The sequence below is a fragment of the Thermobia domestica genome, chromosome 3 (genome assembly GCF_964235325.1).
Source record: "Thermobia domestica chromosome 3, izTheDome1.hap1.1, whole genome shotgun sequence".
Lineage (NCBI taxonomy): Eukaryota > Metazoa > Arthropoda > Insecta > Zygentoma > Lepismatidae > Thermobia > Thermobia domestica.
The window spans coordinates 17546730-17566663 of NC_137456.1; the positions used below are offsets into that span (position 1 = coordinate 17546730).

Genomic DNA, 19934 nt, shown 5'->3' on the forward strand with positions numbered 1-19934 from the left:
TCAGTTATAAAAAGAAATAACCAACCTCAAAAGTGCCAGATATCCATTAACATGCTTATACAAATCCCCCGCTTGATCTAGCTAGTGGTTAACGTGTAAGACTTCGGTACACGTGGTCCGGGTTTAATTCCCAATGGGAGTGCATTTTGGCGTTCACCCAGTGTCGTGACCATAGTGCTCTCAAACGGATCGGGTTGACCCGACCCGACCCGACTCGGATCGGGACAACTCGGGTCGGGTTGTCGGGTCAGGTTACTCGGGTCGGGTCAGTCGGGTCAGGTTGTTGGGTCGGGTTGTCGGGTCGGGTCAATCGGGTCGGGTTGTCGTGTCGGGTCAACCGGGTCAGCTTGGGTCGGGTTGTCGGGTGAGGTCAATCAGGTCGGATCACGGTTCGGGTCACGGGTAGGGTCGGGTCGGTCTTCAACCCGACCCGACCCGACCCGTTGAGAGCACTATGTGGGAGGGAACGGGGCGACGGCTCCGGGCGCCGAAGTAAGGGGGACGAAAAAATCGAGAGAGAAAGGGGCAAAAGAAAGGAAAAATTACTTGGAATATATGTATGGGGGCGCCGTCATATACCCTTGTCCCGGGCGCTGATTTTCCACGGCACGGAACTGAACAACTCAAAGATATATCGAAGAGAAGCTTGTGCATGTGAGCATACTGGTATAGTTTATTCATTTTCAGTTTGATGGTTGACCACTGATCAGAGGGTTAGGAAAATGTTTGCCGCCAAAATTATCAGTTTAGGTGTGACAGGAAAAACATATCACTTTACAGTACCGAGTATTGAAAATGCTGTTCAACGACAGGTAAACAGAATTTGGATGCGTTGAACAAATTAAGCAAAGAAATATAAATATTAAGAATAGGGATTCTAAAGTATACAGCTGATAAGATTAAGAAAAACTCCAAATGAAATAGGGATGGGATAACTTAAAGATTATTTTAAGAACTTGTTATACATGCATACTATTCCTGTCCTAATAGGAATGATCATCCACTATTCCTTACCTATGAACTGCCACTGCTCAGTATATTCTTAATTCTATTGGTGTAACTTTCATATTTTATAAGTATCCATTTCTTTATTTTGTGTTTATCACACACTTAGCGTGCATAAAATTTGTAGTATAAATTGTTTTAAAGAACACGATAAACTAAATCAGAAACCTAAAAACAAGACTTAAGATTATTCTTTATCTTATTTTCAGCTTTCCTACAACTTCTGAAGAATACCGAACCTGGATGCAGGCAAAGAGAGAGTTACAATTAATGAAGTTGCGATGTACATTTTGTGGGAGACAGTGTTGCGATTCATATGACCTGAGAAGACATCTTCGAGTTCATACAGGAGAGAAGCCTTATAAATGTGATATTTGCTCTAAATGCTTCGGTGATGCAAGCAGTTTTAACCGACACAAGAAATACGTTCATTCTACAAGAAGATTCTCTTGCCCTAAATGTAATAAAAGTTTTAAGAATAAGAGAGGATTCGATTCCCATATACAGTACTGCTTTTAAGGAATTAAAATAAATAAGAAAATGCACATAGGTTATACTTTATCTGTAATACAGATAGTGTAGTAAAATAAATACAGATGGCTCTATAAAAGTTAGTTTTGACTTTATATTAATATTAATTAGTTTTTTGTATACTATTTGGTTACGTAAGTGGATTATATGAGTAAGTGGTGGTCTGTGTATTGTTCTTTCTTTTTTTTTTTGTTTTTACTTTCATTTTCTTTAGTCATTCTCAGTAAAACTGGTAGAACGTGGAAGTACCATGAAGGAGTAATACGTAAATAATAGGCTATGTTTCCCCTCTTTTATGTGGGACAATCGAACGTGAGCCACGGGGTTGTTTGGAGTAAAGTTGGACACTTGTTTGAGCCAGGGATATGGAAAAGGTAATCGGCGCCACCTCCGGCCCGTTTTATTTCCGAAGTTTTCCCAAGTATCCAATTGGCAGAGGGTGAATGAATCCCCGAGCTACATAGAATGAATACATGTAGAACAAATTTTACTTCCATCAGGGCTCGAACCTGACCCGTCCGGTGTCTAGGTAGAGATCTTAAAGGGGAGCGGCTCGATAGTAATAAAACTAGTATCATTGGAGTAATTTTGTAATTTCCCAAAGCTTATTCATACCTTTTATTTCATGATATTGCCTATGTTCTCGAGTCCCATGATCTTCAAATCTCTCTTAACGGACTTCTCCTTCATATGTACACTCATATATTTACTGTATAATCCATTTTATTATCGTATGAGCTGCGAGAAATCTAAATGTGTGTAATATTGCAATAACACACATTTCTCATTTACAGTCAAATAATCCTGGCTCATCGATGACCGATATTCGAAGGTTTCACTATATTACCTTTTATTTTAAAGATAATTTGATAAATGTAAAATGGTACTCTTTTAAGGATAAATGATCTTAAGTGTATTAATGGGATAAATTACTATTTTTAATTTTTCAATAGGTTTTTAGTTTTAGGCGAATTTATATTTTTATGATGATTTATATGGGTCATTAGTTATATTGGGAATTATATCTTTTTCACAATAGAAAATGGTAAAGAATATTAGAATTGTTCATAATATCCCTTATAATAACTCGTAATATAAAGTATGGTATGTTTCCAGCACAGAACAATTTTCATTAAATAGAGTTTACTTTCATTATATGTGCCAGGAACTGTTTAGTAGTTGCGTAAATAGATACACTGTGGCGATGTAGTCCGGTTGCGAGCCATTCTTCAAGGGTATTATATCCTACATGCCCATTGGCTCTACAATTCGTATCAACAAAGCTTGGTAGAAATGCTGTAAGTGGTCATCATGAATATTATGTCTTAACTTCTAGTTGCCATAGAAGACATCTTCAGTCTCTCTACCCAATAAGATACAAACAACTCGTACCCTAACAGCACAAGATGTGCTACGCATGTGCCATTTAGGTGTCCCAGCTACTTTTTAGGTACCCCACACACGACACATATGATGTTCATGTGCTAACTATGTACTTCAGCTACCTACAGTTTTAGCTACTTCTTACACCTAATTGATATTTGCTACTATGTACCACAAATATAGCATTTATATACCTGGTTCAGTTTCGCACTCTAACAGTCATTTGTTTTTATGTCGTCACTTGGGACATATATCTGTGATGTTCTACGTACGTCCTTTAGGTACATATTGTTTCAGATACCCTAACAGCAAAAGATGTGCTAGGAATTCGCCATTTATGTGTTCTAAATTCATCTTCCACATTTGATGCATTTGTTGCTTCTTTTTCTAAGCGATTGTGTACTAGAAGCAATAAACGCACCAACTTTATTAGATGGCAATTGTCGACGATCATTTGAAAGTGAATATGGAAGAACCATGAAATAAAGAAATAGACACTCGTCAATTTGCTATAAAATTACATGGCGAGCAGATTTTATCTGATCCCAAACGGTTATCGTCGAATATATGCGGTTAAAGAAGCACTCTGATTAGCCGAATTCAAAAGACCTCAACAATTTATCCCTCTACAAGCGACGTTCTCTTTAGCGCTTCTGTGGCCAAGTCGGAAGAAAACGCGGCTAGTAATCCAAAGGTTGATGGTTGGCGCCCACTCTAGGCTAACCCTATGTTCGTTTTACTTGTTTAAAGTGTTGTTTAGACTCACCTTAATGTAAACACATTACGCATATAGGTGATTTAACATATTTTGGGGGAGTAATTTTGTGGTTCATTTTCGCTTACGGCATGGGTAACATACCTTCAACATACTAGGCATGTTCACCAGGTACATGTCAGGCATGTGCCTAGGTGCGGACATAGACTGTGACTATCACTTGCCATCCATGTGATTTCTTTCTCAGAAGCATGTAAGGCACATATAGGACACATTCCCATGTACCTGAGGAAACATGATACGCATATGCCTGCTATGCAATTGTGCTATTAGGGTATCAAACATTTGTCAACTCCACATGGACATAATCCTTGTTGCCATTTTAATTGCGGTTGATTCGTGTTTTTCGTTGACTCAGCAACTGAGATTGCTCTTATCTTCATCACCGTCAACGGTGTTTAATAATTGGTGCACCAGCAACTGAGATCAAGTGTGCTAAAAATGTAAGATTATTGAATTATTTGTATAGAAAATGAATTATTTTTGTAGAAAATTGCATAAAAAATTTTACAAATGGCGGGCGCTGCCAGTAGCATTTATTGGCTGACATAATAGTCAAAGTGCCTGAATTATATAGTTAATAAAATGACAAAAGTTAAAAATAGAATTCTATATAGTCATAAATACAGGTCCGTAATCAGCCCAAATATGTAGGGGGGCCCGATCCAATTATATTATAGTTCATCACCGTAGTATAGTTCATTTGCAAGCCTACCGTGAAAATTTTAGGGGGGCATCAAAAATATAGGGGGGACCGGCCCCATAGACCCCCTGGATACGGGCCTGCATAAATAGAGAAATAATATGTAAAAATCGGGTAGATCACAGAATTATCATAATAAGGATAAAGCAAGACCAAAATCGGGTAGAAGTTATAGGGGGATGAAGAGGGCTAGCTACCCAGATAGTCAAATTGACCATACCACGATGACCGCTGAATTCTTCTGCTTATATGGTAAATGCTTTATTGAGATCAATATATCATTATCACTTTTTTTCTGTTGATATAAACTTACAATATATCATTAAAACCATAAACCTTACTAGATCAAACAGTTGCCGCATTAGAAGCAGGGTGCGAAATCCTGGGGGGGATGAGGGGGAATTCCCCCTCACTTACTGTTTTTTGGAAAGTAATCCCCCTCACAGCAGAGTTACTGGGGAGAAGAGAATATGTAGGTATTTGTCAGAAATCATACATATTTCTTGAAAATGTAACGTTAGTTTCGCTACAAAATACTTACAAGTATAATGAAAGTCATCTAAGTGTAGTTAGCGTTAAGCAAAAATAAAATGCAGTGAATAATTAAACTGTGTTTTGATCTGGCAACTTTGAAAACAAAATAGAGATGAAATTCGAAGTAACTATTCTTTCTTGTCCTTCTACTACTAAGGTGATCATACTTGAGTGCTTGAGTGCGGTGTTCTTGACTTCTTGAATGCAACAAAAATAAAACGTAGGAAGTGTGCTAAGAATAATGTAATTACAAAATACTTCAACGTTAATTCTGAGTCAGACAATAAAGTTCGCAAACTAAATAGTGATAATTCGCATGTTACTAAGGGTCGCTCTTCACGAACAAAAGCAGTGACGAATGCAGAGGTGGTGAAATGGGTGAAGGTGAAAACAAATGTTTTAGTGCAAATGTGATGGAAGCTTCTAAGATATATTTGTTAGAGAGTTCGTGTGATGGAAGTGATAAAACAATGTCAAGTAAAATGAACCAAAATGTAACATTGTTAGAAGAAAGCAACCGCCCATGAAATGGAAAAGATTTCAGAATTCGTGGAAACAAAATAGATCATGGCTTGTTTTCGAAATGAAAGCAGGACAAGAGGTGATGATGTGTAATGTTTGTAAACTGCATGCTTCTTTCGTGTGTAAAAAGAATAAGATTAAAACTGCCAATAATGACTTGCCGTGGTCATCGAAAGGTGTTTCTCAGAAAAATAAAAATAAAAATTTGGATGCCGTATACAGACATGAACTAAGTTCAGTTCATCGGTTCTACTTAGATGCAGAAGTTACTCGTCAGATAAAGCACTGGGAAAAAGCGCAGAGACAGCAAGGGAAACGTGTCTGAGAAAGCAAGAACATTAATTGGATGTAACGGTAAAAGTACCTAGGTATTTCGTACTGTATATACTAGTGCAAAGCAAGGTTGGAGTTTCAAGGATCACCCAGAACTGATTAAATTACAACGTGCAAATGGTTTGGACATGGGAACTCACCTCCATACAGACAAAAGTGCTGCTTTGATAACACGTTTCATTGGAGACCAGCTACACAAGAAATTGGTGACATTTTTGAAGTCTACTGATTGCTTCTCCATATCCATTGATGAGTCTACAGATCGATTCTCTGAAAAGCATTTGATTCTGTATATTACATACGTGGATAAAAGGAATATTCCTCGAAGCTGTTTTCATAAACTAGTACGCATCGAAAAAGCAGACGCAAAAGCAATAGAAATGAAGATTATTGAAGCTTTAGCAAAGGATGGCATAGATTCTGATATTAAAAAGAAGCTTGTGGGTCTTAGACCATGGCGCATCGGTTTTCATAGGTAAGCACGATGGAGTTGCTGCTCGCATTAGAAGAAATTTTGCTCCCCACGTATTCAGTATTCATTGCATGGCTCATAGGCTTGATTTATTAACAAAAAGTTTTTGGAGTCGTGAACGCAGTACACCACTTCGAAAATCTGCTTGAAGAACTTTATGAAGTCTTCAATAAGCCTTCTGCATTTGCTCGCCTCGTACACATTTCCAAAGTCATTGGCGAAGAAGGTGTTTTGAAAGTAAAGAAACTGTTTCGAATCCGTTGGATTTCCAGTGAAAATGATGTGCTCTTAGCCGTATATAGAGACTATCCATCCATAATTGATTATTTGTCTTCTGTCTTCTGCACAACTCTTACTGAAATGAAAGAAATGATGACGTTTATCTCGTGAATTGCAAAGAGAAGTATCTGTGTTATTGTCTTGACAGTGATTCGACATCATTTCAATTCGAGCGAGTAAGATGTCAAATCTTACAAGGGATTTAAGATAAACTACCAAGAAGATTTCCAGCAGATGAACTGATTTCCTGTTTCAAAGTATTTGATGAAACTTTAAATTCAAAAAAACTTAGCCCATTGTACGGCAATTCTGATGTCTATAAGGCTGCTCAATTATTGGGCATAGATCCATCTATAGTTGTAATGGAATGGAGACATTTGAAATCTGGTCTCAAATCTATTGATGATCTTCCCGTATTTAAACTGCTGTTACGGAAAATAAAATCAGTTCCACTGTCGACTACAGAGTGTGAGCGTGGTTTCAGTGTTGCACATGACTTGAAGACCTATGAAAGAAGTCGATTAACAATAGATACATTAGAAGCCTTAATGATGGTTAAATTGTGTGGACCCTTGAATTTGTAGAACGCATTATGTGTGGCACAGTCTTGGGTTAAGGAGGAGCGCCATATGGCAGACAGTAAATATACCACTATACAGAACAATGAAGATGAGTATGAACATAATTTGTTTCTATAAAGAGTACTACCAAGTTACACGTAGTTTCGTGTTTGTCAGATTTAACGGATGGCTGTAATTCTTATTCGTTATACAGTTTCTCATTTCGGTATTGTTTTAACTGGTAACCTACCGAGCTCTAACGTAACCAATATTCTTTTAACTTGTGGTTATATTAATAAAGAATATGAGCTAATAGACACGAATTTATATTTGAACTAAAATAAAATTAATACTTAAATGTCCAATCATTTATATGTGTAACACTAGGTAATAACCTAGCCTGGTAGGTCACCAGTTAGAACAATACCATTATTTCTATTTTTGATGGCTTATTAATGCAAGCTTGTAGAACACATTAAAGGTCAATAAAATAAAGCTCAACGTTTTAGTTCAGAGTACACTTTTCTTGCATTGTTCAAGTTTTATTCAATATGGAATAGCATAATTGGAAATGAATGTGTTTTGCGACAAGCTGGTTAGGTTAGGTTAGCTTAGCTTCTTTTCTTCCTGATAGGTTACGATGTTGTGTACAGGTATTACGTTTAAAAGAACTTCCCCCTCACTTTGAATGAGATGATTTCGCACCCTGATTAGAAGAAGCGAATTAGAAGCGTTTCCGACAAGAGAGCTGTAACGGAAATATAACCACGTGTCCTTATCTTCTACTCTGTAATCTTGGCAACACTAATGATGACATTCAATCCTATATGACAACTGTTTGATCTGGTAAGGTTTATGCTTTTAATGATATATTCCAAGTTTACATTAACAGAAAAATGTGACAATGATATATTGACGTCAATAAAGTATTCACAATATAAGCAGACGAACAAACTCAGTTACTGAGTCTAGGATAAAAACGAATCAACCGCAGTTAAAATGGCAACAACCCTAACAGCACAATTACATAGCAGGCATATGCCTATCATGTTCCCTCAGGTACATGGGAATGTGTCCAGTATGTGCCTTATGCACCTCTGAGAGAGGAATCACATGGATGGCAAGTGATAGTCACAGTCTATGTCCGTTCTTAGGCACATGCCTGACATGTACCTAGGGAACGTGCCTAGTATGTTCTAGGTATGTTCCCCATGCCATAAGCGTCCATGAATTACAAAATTACTCTCCCAAAATATGTTAAATCACCTATATGCGTAATGTGTTTACATTAAGGTGAGTCTGAAAAAGACTTTAAACAAATGAAAAAAGTGTACCGGTACCCCAGAGTGAGTGCAAACCACCAACCTTGGATTAGTAGCCGCGTTTTCTTCCGACTTGGCCACGGAGGCGATGAAGAGAATGTCGCTTATAGAGGGATAAATTGTTGAGGTCTTTTGAATTGGCTAATCAGAGTGCCCCTTTAACCGCGTATATTCGACGAGAATCTTCTAGATCAGATAAAATCTGCTCGCCATGTAATTTTATAACAAAATGACGAGTGTCTGTTTACTTTATTACATGGTTCTTTCATATTCACTTTCAAATGATTGGCGACAGTTACCATCTAATAAAGTTGATGCGTTTGTTGCTTCTAGTACACAGTCGCTTAGAAAAAGAAGCAACAAATGTATCAAATGTGGGAGATGAATTTAGAACACCTAAATGGCGCATGCCTAGCACATCTTGTGCCGTTAGGGTATCTGAAGCAGTATGTACCTGAAGGACGTACCTAGAACATGACAGATATATGTCCCAAGTGACGACATAAAAACAAATGACTGTTAGAGTGCGAAACTGAGCCAGGTATATAAATGCTATATTTGTAGTACATAGTTGCAAATATCAATTAGGTGTAACAAGTACCTAAAACTGTAGGTAGCTGAAGTACATACTTAGCACATGAATATTATATGTGTCAAGTGTCGGGTACCTAAAAAGTAGCTGGGCACCTAAATGGCATATTGTGCTGTTAGGGAAGGATTATGTCCACGTGGAGTTTACAAATGTTTTTCTAAAAGCACACATTTCTGGTTCATGTAGAAGTTATCTCTTTCATTCATTGGAATTATTGACAAATGTTGAAAACGTAAGAATGTAATATGTTACATTAACATGTATTTCTGTAACGTCAGTAAGTGAAGAATCGGTGTATGTTTATGGTTTACTTGTTACTGATATTGATTGACGCTTACTATAACGTCCGAGTTCTTCGATGCAACTAACCAAGAGCCACCGAAGTTCCTATATGGCACAACAAAGTTCTACATTTATATGTTTATATTTATGTAAATACGTCAACTTTTGAAAGTGATATTTTGAATGCATTCCTCTTATTTTCGTACTTGTATTATATGTTTCTTCTTACTTCTGTATTGTAAACAGGAAATGTATGTTAGTAATATAGTATATGTAAGTAAATATTTTACGTAAATGTTTGTTAATATATTTTTTATGTTTTATTCAGTCTACGAGAAATGGGAATGGCATAGAATAAAGGGTTACTATCACTACTTTGCATTACAGTATTTTTATTTTTTTCGTCCTAATATACAGGGTGGTAGGTAACTGCACAGAAAAAAACTTTGGGAGGCGGTTCCTTATACGAGATGAAAGGAAAAAGTTCTAATAAACATAGGTCGAAAAACGTCTCTTTTCAGAGTTATGAACTACCGAAAATTCGAAATATCACGTTTCAAAACGCTTAGGAACTATAGGACCTATCCCAAACAGTTTAAGGAATTACACAAGAACTGGTATACGCTCTATCTAAATATCCATGTTTCAGAATTCACCGGTACCAGCGAAACGAACACACCATTAGTACTTAAAGGAGTATCCATATACTTCAACTTCCTTTTCACAGTTCCTTTCACCGATAACGGAAGGTGGTAAAACTTGGATATTTAGATAAAGCACATACTAGTTGCTGTCTAATTCCTTAAACCGCTTGGGATAGGTCCCATAGTTTCTAAGTTAGAGAGTTTTGAAAAATAATTTTTCGAATTTTCAATGTACCATAACTCTGAAAGGAGACGTTTTTCGGCTCATGTTTATTAGAACTTTTTTTTCTTTCATTTCATATAAGGAATCGCCTTCCAAAATTTTTCGGTGGAGTTACTTACCATCCTGTATATAACTTTAATAATGAAATGAATGTTTTTGAAAACTCATAATTGTCCCATTTAATAGCCAGATCGTCATATGTTATGTGCAAAATACTAACACTAGAATATCATATCAAATGTATAATAAATCGAGTGCCTCAAGATGGAGTGTAGCTGGCATGGAGTTTGCAGAATACGTAAGCTAATGACATATCTAATTTTAATACGTAAGTTCTATAAAGCACATTATAAAACATTATAAAACAACCACACTAATACAAAAATTAATATAACTTCAGGCCTAAATCTATTGTTATTCTTTTTCTAAATTGCTGTCTTACGAAATGTACACAAGACTTGTACTAAATAATATGAAAGTGGAATAGTACAATAGTAAATTATGAATAGAGTAATGCTACTCGTTACTTGCAATTGTAAATGATTATATTAATGGATGTCTAATGAATAATTCACCTGTTAGACCGGAAAGTATTTTACTAACACAAAACCGCAAGATATATTCACTTGACACTCAACGAATTTTGGCTTTATTTCGTTTGCAAAACATTAATGTTTTATTTATTTTCTCATGAAAATTCTCTACAAATATGTTAGTTATATAAATACATCATTCTGTAAAGGTAGCAAAGAAAGTTCTGTCGCATTTTGTAAAGGTCTGTGTTCAACTGGCCCTCACACCGTGAGTTGGATACGAATGTAGATAAGGCGAAGGTCAGTTGTTGGTGCGAGTATATCCAACATATTACCAGTTACACCGTGAACTTGCGTAAGGACAGAGTGAACGTGGGACCTTCACAGAGCGTCATAAGGGTGTGTATGTTGTGCGAGTTTAAACTGGGGTCATACCACTGCAGCGGGGCGGAAGATATGCCAGGCATGTAGTGAGGCTATCGTGACTATGCGCACAGTCCGGCGGTGGTTTAACAAGTTTAAGGACGGTGACGAAATATTCGAAGACGCACCACGTACCGGAAGACCAACAAATGGACAAAATAAAGATCTGCAGGCAGCAATTGAGGCCAGACATGTCAGGAACTGGGACTAAAATTCAGTGTGAGTTGAGAAACCATTCGGGAGCACCTCCATCAACTTGGGAAGCACTACAAGTTGGGTCGATGTGTCCCACGTGATTTGTTTTCGGGTCAGAAGGCAACGCAAGCAGACACCTGCGTTTCTTTGCTCTCTCTTCTGAGGAGAGAGCCACTTCTGAACAGGGTGTTGACACGTGATGAGAAGTGGATCCTGTACGAAGCTCCACGACACCGTCATCATTGGTTAGCATTCCATGAACAGGTTCCAAAACAGTCGAAACCAACACTGTACCAGAAGAAGGTCCTCCTGTGTGTTTGGTAGACTGCTCACGGCATCATGCATCGGGAACTACTACCAGCTAGTCAGAACATCAATGCAACTCTGTACTGTCAGCAGTTGAACCGTGTTCAAGGAAAACCCAAAACTCTGGAAACAGCACTTCTGAATCGCAAAGGGATTCTCCTGTTATAGGACAACCCTAAACTCCACGTGGCTAGGATTTCGCAGGACATCTTCTACCCTTGTATGGGAAACAGTATTGCATCCGCCATACTCCCCAGACATTGCACTGTCCGATTATCACCTGTTCCACTCCTTGGATAATCACCTTCGAGGACACCAGTTCAAATCCTTAGTAGAGGTGCAAATTGCACTTTATACCTTCTTCGCTTTACTGCCCACCAAGTTCTACCGCGATGGAATCCATGGCCTTCCAGAACGTTGGCAGAAGGTCGTCGATGCTGATGGGGAGTATGTTTGATCTTCCAGGTACGTCTTAGATGACATATCGATGTTTAAAGATGGTGGGTGAAAAAGCGACAGAACTTACTTGGTTACCTTTATAATATAAAACAAAACATTGAATATTCAGTGTTTCCATCCTCTTGTACTAGTTAAGATACACGACTGGTTTGAGAAATTAAACACAGATACATTCTTGACAGGTATGTTTTGGTAGGTCATTATCATTACTTGCAATATGTCGTATATTTTCCCTTATAAATTTTACGTGAAACATTTCGGACACTTCCCGATAACACTTCAGTGCTTAGAACAGACATTCATTTTGCAAATGTCACATACCTGTCTCTGCATTCTGAACTTTTTCGAGATTAGGATAAGGATATAGATTTCTGGACTGTCGGCATCTAAGACCATTTATTCCGTCACGTATATGAGGAATGGCGTATATGAGGACACTATCCGATGAAAGGGAAAGAAGAAAGTGGCCTGGAACAATTATGTTAGGTACCACCCCAAAATTTGTCTGGTGAGAATGAGGGGAAACCCAGGAGAAACCTCACTCAAGATGACTGACCTAAAAAAAGTGTTACACTTTTTCAACCGAGTGTCCCCACCAGAAATCGAACCGGGGCCGTTCTGGACTTTTTTGAGTTGCACATATAACGTCTTCTCTTGGGCGTACACAGTAAGAAATGGTTGTGTTAATCCAACTCAATTTTAACACAGGGTAGTGGTTCCAGCGTGACTACCACTATGGGTGTTAGTTCAACACAGACCCCGCGATGTTGGCGTTTAACACAGGGGTGTGTTACGTTTTTAACACACAACCGGTGTTGAGCACTGTGAAATTCGGCTCTGTGTTAGTATTTTCGGTGTTGATTCGACATCATGTCAGGGTCGGTAGTGTGAAGAAAAGTGTCGAGTGTTACTTATGGCGGTGTTGCATCAATACGAAGAAAGTAACACAGTATGTAGTGTGTTAATTATTTTGTGTTAATATTACACCATGTCAAGTATCAATAAAACACAGTCCCTGTGTTACTTCAACATAATTTTCTTGTTATTTCAACACACAATCTGTGTCATAATTCAAGGTCAAAGCCGTATAAGTAACACCGTTTTGGTGTTAATTCAACACTTCCTGTGTTAAAATTCAACGTCAGACCACAAGATTAACACCGTTTTTGTTATTAGTTGGCCTCCAGTTCTGTGTTACTACGACACCTATTTCGGAGTTGAAATAACTCCGTGTGTGGTGTTGATATAACCATTTATCTGTGTTGGAAAACCATGTAGTGTGCATGCTTACGCTTACCGAAGATCCTAATTTTAAAATAAGAATAGTAAACTACAGAACACTTCATAAAGAAAATCTTGATAAAAGTTTTTGTCGTCCTCCCCAAAATTCAACCTTCACCTTGTTCAAGAATGATAGGAAACTCTTACCTATATCCTTATAAAATGTTTTCCTCTTAATCGTGATTCTACTTGTTTTCCACCATTTTTGAAGCACAGTCACCGGTGTTGACTTGTGAGCTCTAGTGCAGTGTAGAAGTGACACAGTAATACGATGTTGTTTCTCGCTATTGACATATTTCTTTAAAAACATTATGTAAAACAATTCAAAACATCGTGCGGTTTGCATGTTGAAGTTTTGAGTATACCTGGATTTGTTTAAGTATTTCTTTAGACTGTGTTTGTCTGTAGCTTCAATTCATAAGCCTTTATAATTAGATGCCCAACGTATTTGGCAATCACGCAGAAAACAACACCGAAGATTCTACATTTGTGTTAATTTAACACACAGGCTATCTAACTACCGGCATTTGATATCCAACTCCAAATGGAGAGTGAGTTGTTCTAACCACCTGTTTGTGTTATATTTTAACACAATTGTGTTAACACATAGGCATGTCGTTGGGAAAATAAAACAACGATTTCTTACAGTGTAATTTCCTTCTTTGATGGATTTGAGGGGAAAGCAAGGATTTCGCCAACTCAACGAGAAATATTTGATATCCAGAGTTAATTTTTCTTATGTTCTACTGAGGATTGATGGATTTGAGGGGAAAGCAAGGATTACGCCAACTCAACGAGAAACATTTGTTATCCAGAGTTAATTTTTCTTATCTTCTGCTGAGGATTGATGGATTTGAGGGGGAAGCAAGGATTCCGCCAACTCAACGAGAAACATTTGTTATACAGAGTTCATTTTTCTTATGTTCTACTGAGGATTGATGGATTTGAGGGGGAAGCAAGGATTTCGCCAACTCAACGAGAAATATTTGTTATCCAGAGTTAATTTTTCTTATCTTCTACTGAGGATTGATGGATTTGAGGGGGAAGCAAGGATTCCGCCAACTCAACGAGAAACATTTGTTATCCAGAGTTAATTTTTCTTATCTTCTATGAGGATTGATGGATTTGAGGGGGAAGCAAGGATTCCGCCAACTCAACGAGAAACATTTGTTATCAGAGTTAATTTTTCTTATGTTCTACTGAGGATTGATGGATTTGAGGGGGAAGCAAGGATTCCGCCAACTCAACGAGAAACATCTGTTATCCAGAGTTCATTTTTCTTACGTTCTACTGAGGATTGATATTCAATCACATGACATAGACAGTAATAACTGATACATCTAAAAGGTTCATAAAAGATGCCAAATGTCATCGATTGTTTTTGTGTTTTGCATGAGTAGCAGTGCACTAGTTGATCTAAAGTATCAGCAGTCCCTTTTGTTTCTTTTATGGTATTGTTTCTGGTTTCTTGTGTTTTTCAACAATTATATCGTTAATGCAGGGATGCAAATAACCACTTGCCCGGGGCGAGTAGTTCATCGGCGCGGGCGAGTATTTAACTCTTGGAGTACCAAGATGGGGTCAATTTGACCCCCGCGACACATCTTCCATTTTTTATTGCATTAAAAAACTATATGCTGAAATGGTCTTCTAGGAATGCTTCTTTAATAGTCTCTTGAATAATTTTGTACACTTAACAAGTATCGTAGAGCCTAATTTGTCTTTTTATTTACAGCAATGGAAAATGGGGTCAAAATGTCCCCATCTTGGTCAGTCATGCGATAAAGAGTTTTCAGTCATATTCCGAGAGGAGGGAAGAAAAAAATTTTCTCATTACGCCAAATGTATATACATGCGCTTAGGACATGGCGTTTTCGTGCAAGCGAGTTTTGGCGCCAACCTCATTTTGTTAGTTTCTCTTATGTGATACATTTTCCTCTTTACAGTAAATGTTCATTGCTTGTATTGTAACATTAGAATATAATTTAATCTCTTTGCTGGCCTTAGAGTCACAAAACCCTATGGGGTCAAATTGACCCCATCTTGGACATTTAAGTAAAATTTATATCTTGGTACTGCAAGGGTTAATATCATACTGAAAGAAAGTAAATGATTTCTATTATGGGATGTGAGCTAATAGCTTTTTTCTTGGGCGAGTAAAATTTGGTTGCTTATTTGCATCCCTGCGTTAATGTGTGCATGATTGAGAGGGAGATAACAAACTTTTTCGATTTACAACAGTATGATACTAATATAAAATCAGTTGTGAACCCAGAAACAGATGATTGCTTATTCCTGGTCTTGTTTGGTTTGTATTGTTCAGGAACAAATTGTTTATTTTTCTCACAAATGAGCTCCTTTGTGGCTAAGCGGTTAGCGTACGCACCTGTGGCGTGGTAGACCCAGGTTCGATTCCCGGCGGGAGCTCATGTGGTTCGGATTCCACATTAAATAGTAGATCCCGTATCATATAGCCTCGTTGCTGAAAGGGACGTTAAACTGAAAAACAAGTCAACTCTTTTCTCACAGTGCCTACTGCTGTTAGGCCATGCGTATTCCATATCCGTAAAGAATTTTTTACAAGTAATATTCTGTTACTTCGATCATAAAAGTGGATCGTTGTTTCTCCATTTCAGATCACCAGCAACAACAAGAAGCACAATAAATGCTAGAGCTTCAAAATTACACATTCTTCACCTTTTTTTTTTCCTTTTTAGACTCGGTTAGTTTTTTCCATTCGTGAGTACAAGAATAACTTCTTATCATATCTTCCTAAACAAATAAGTAGAACGCATTTTCAGGTTCTTTTATTTCAGTTAGCAAGAAGAACTATACTTCATTGCAACTGACTTTAACAATATCTCATGCTTTTATTTTGGTAGCAGCTGGAGCATCTTTCTTCCACAGGATATGATTTTCATTCACATATTCATTTACCCTTGAACAAGAAGATTCACAGGAATAAGAACAAGAATGTCATTATCACTGTCCGAAGCACTTCGTTGATCTTCATGCTCACTCACAGTACTCATGTTATCTGTCCGACTAGTCACTTTCAACTGTGTTCATCACAGACTGATTCTTCATCTGGTTTTATTCTATAGTCTGAACATGATTAATCATCAGCAAGTATTTGTTCCATTTTTTACATAAATCAGTTTTCTTTTTGCCCATATTTACGTATAAAGTGCTCTCGTGAACATAAAGAAAAGTGTTACATTACATAAATAATCCGAAACAACTTCCACCAACACTATAAATATGGAAAGCAACTAAATGCATTACAAGCCGAGACGATAAGAGCATAGCAATGTTGCCAGCTTCCTCTGTCAAGAAAGCAACTACACCCATTAGATATTTACTAAATGGCCATCATAAATATCGGACAAAGAAGCAAAGAAAGAAGGAAAGAAAGAGAAAGCATAAATGAATGCAAAAAAGAACGAGGGAATGAGTACTGTGTACAAAAATTCGAAAATGTCGTATTTCAGTATATATGAAATATGTATACATTGGACTCATGTTACGGCATTACCTCACAAAAAGTTTTTTTGTATCGTATACGGCAGGAAGTAGCACGAAACACAAAACTATCTAGATGTACACTCGAAGAAACACATTTTCCATCGAAAAGTACGTTTACAACATTATACTTGCTCGAGGATAAGAGCTTTACAAAATACTGCAATATACTGTAGGTGTGGCGTGTTGGCTTGGTTGTTAGCTTTACGTATTTACCTTTCAGGCTACACACTGGACTGTATCTTGCTTTCTGTATCCATTCGTCTTTGCCTCTGGCTGTGTTGATGAAAATTTTTGTTTCCCATGTTCTGCGATTGGATTTGTCATATGGTCATATATATAATAAATCCAAGATGGCGGATCACGGTAGTGTCGGTGTTTCAGTTAGTGCGGAAATAGTAAATAAAGCTACAACTTTATGTAAAAAATGTCGTAAGAACAATGAAAATATACGCGAGTTATGTGAATCGTCTGTTGTGAGAGTTAGAAATACGTCAGAACATATTACAAGATCCAAAACAAAGAAACAAAATATCATGGTTAATGACCTCGCCATAGTGGAAGATGAAATAGTAAAAGAAAAGTGTTCTAGCTGCATCCGGACAGAACAAGAAGTTTCGTCCCTAAAAGAAATCATACAGAATTTGTTTAGTGATGTGAAATCACTAAGCAGTATGGTTGATGATCTTAAACAACAGCAACAAGGTAACGTGATTAATAGCAGTGAAGTGCAAGTGCAAGGGAGAAACATGCAGTCAAACATGGTAAGCATAAACCATTATGATGTTAATGAAAACATTGACAGCGTTTTACAAATAATAAATGTGTTACAGGAGGACATGAGGACACTAAAATCAGAAAATGAAGTATTGCAACAAAAAGTGAAGTCAGTAGAATCGTTTGTTGAAACTCAAAACATCTCCAACCAGTGGACAAAAATAAGTTACAGTAGGCCCAGACCCAAATATTCTAATGTGGTATCAGGTAAAACAATAGTATGCGAAAACAGATACAGTGTGTTGGAAAACGTCGGAAGTGAAAGAGACGTGAATTCAAATGAAAAACCGATAGGAAACTCACAAACGAAAAATAGTGCAAGGATACCCATGTACAAGGGAAAAACTACTATGCAACCAAACGTGCCGAAAGTTACAAACAATAAAACTAATACAAGAAGAAAGCCTAAGACAGACGCGCAAGTGTACATATATGGTGATAGTCACGGTCTTGGACTGTCCGAAAAAGTGAATAGTAATTCTAAACACAAATTGGCAGTGCAAGGAAATATCAAGCCTGGAGCTAAAAGCGTTGATGTGTTGTCTGGTATTAATCCCAACATTGTAAATAAGGAAGGTAATTATGTAGTAATATTAAGTGGAACAAATGATGTGGCCAAGAATGAAGGTAATGAGGCTGTTAGTAGAATTGCAAAACAACTCTGTATGTTGAATAACTGTAAAACAATTGTGGTGAATGTCCCTTATCGCCATGATCTTACTGAAGACTCGTGTGTTAATAAAGCTGTACAAAGTACTAACTTAAAATTAAAAACAATGTGCAATCACTTTAAGAATGTTGTAATGGTGGATATCAGTAAGTTTGGTAGAGAAATGTACACTCAACACGGTATGCATCTCAATCAAAAGGGTAAGGATGAATTAAGTACCAAGATTTGCGAAATAGTTGATAAGGACGTAGCCAGTAAATTTGAAAGTAAGGAAGCAATAGCGATGCCATGGGTAGCACAGGAAAACCAAATTCAGCCGACTCCATGAATAAAATTGCATGGGGCCGGGTGAAAACTTCAAGTCTGACGACGTCTCTTCATTTTAGTAATATAAGTGGCATAATAGAGGCAAGGAATAATAATAATAGCTTTTCTAAGAACTATGGTACTATCACAGCTCTGCAGAATGTACTAATACTCCACTTAAATTTACAATCGATAAGAAACAAGTTGGCTGAACTTGAAATTTTCTTAGATACATTTCCCTGTGATATCTTATGCATTAATGAACATTGGCTTGCAAATGAAGAAATACATTTGTATGTTCCAACAGGATATAGGTTAGCCGCTATATTCTGTAGAAATTCAATACTCCATGGTGGTGTAGGTATATATCTCAAAAATACGTTTAACATTGAATACACTGTTTTGAATTTAGAATGTTTTTGTATTGAACAGAGTTTTGAAGTAGTTGGGTTATTGCTAAAAAGCATAAAAGTAATAATTGTTTCCATATACCGAACCCCAAATTCAGATATCAATATTTTCATTGCTAATTGGGAAGAGTTAAATATTTATCTTAATAAATACAAAAATTACAAAGTATTCTTTATTGGTGACGTGAACATTGACGTTTTAACTAATTCACCGGTACGAAGTCTATTCTGTGATATTCTCAGATCTCACAACTATTATTACGTTAATGATCAACCAACTAGAAAATCTGCATGCCTAGATAATGTACTTACTAACGAAGATAAGACCAGAATGACGTGTGGTGTCATACAGCCTTTGCTATCTGATCATGAAGGTTTGTGGCTTCTGATTCCTGTGACAGTATGCATGGATTCTAACTATGTTAGAACTAAAAAGTTTAGAATAATGGGGGAAGCTAACATACAAACATTACGAAGTAATCTAAGGGAAACTAACTGGGGAAACGTAGTTTTAAACGGTAAAAATATTTCTGAAGTCTTTCATAATTTCATGTGGACTTTGACTAAATATCTAGAGGAATGTTGTCCTGTAAAAGAAAGAACTACTTCCTACAAGCGCGTTAACAAATTGACCAGAGGAAATCCCAAATGGTTTACACCTCGCCTTCAACTGCTCCGGAATAAAGTAATGGCTCTTTATAACATAGCTAACGCGACAGGGTCAGCCAGTGACAAAGAGAAATATAAAATATCAAGAAAATTGTACAGAAAAGAAATTAAAATGGCGAAAATTGCTGCGAATGAGAATTTCATAAATAATTCAAAAAATAAGTGCTCCGCGGCCTGGTCTATTATTAACAGGGAGCTAGGGAAACAGGTTGTTGAAGACTCG

The 19934-nt window shown here is 37.2% G+C and overlaps 1 protein-coding gene across 3 annotated transcripts in view; it reads left to right on the plus strand.

Moving 5' to 3' along the window:
• The window catches only part of LOC145680198 (uncharacterized), a 490330-nt gene that overhangs the window by 432201 nt on the left and 38195 nt on the right, over window positions 1-19934 (plus strand). The window contains exon 4 of one of the 3 annotated variants that reach the window (XM_081750481.1): window positions 1215-3762. The exons of the other annotated variants lie outside the window; for them this stretch is intronic. Coding sequence (XP_081606607.1) covers window positions 1215-1524 — 310 coding nt within the window. The 3' untranslated portion in view covers window positions 1525-3762. Of the gene's footprint in view, window positions 1-1214; window positions 3763-19934 lie in introns of those variants that run through there. 3 annotated transcript variants of the gene reach the window in all.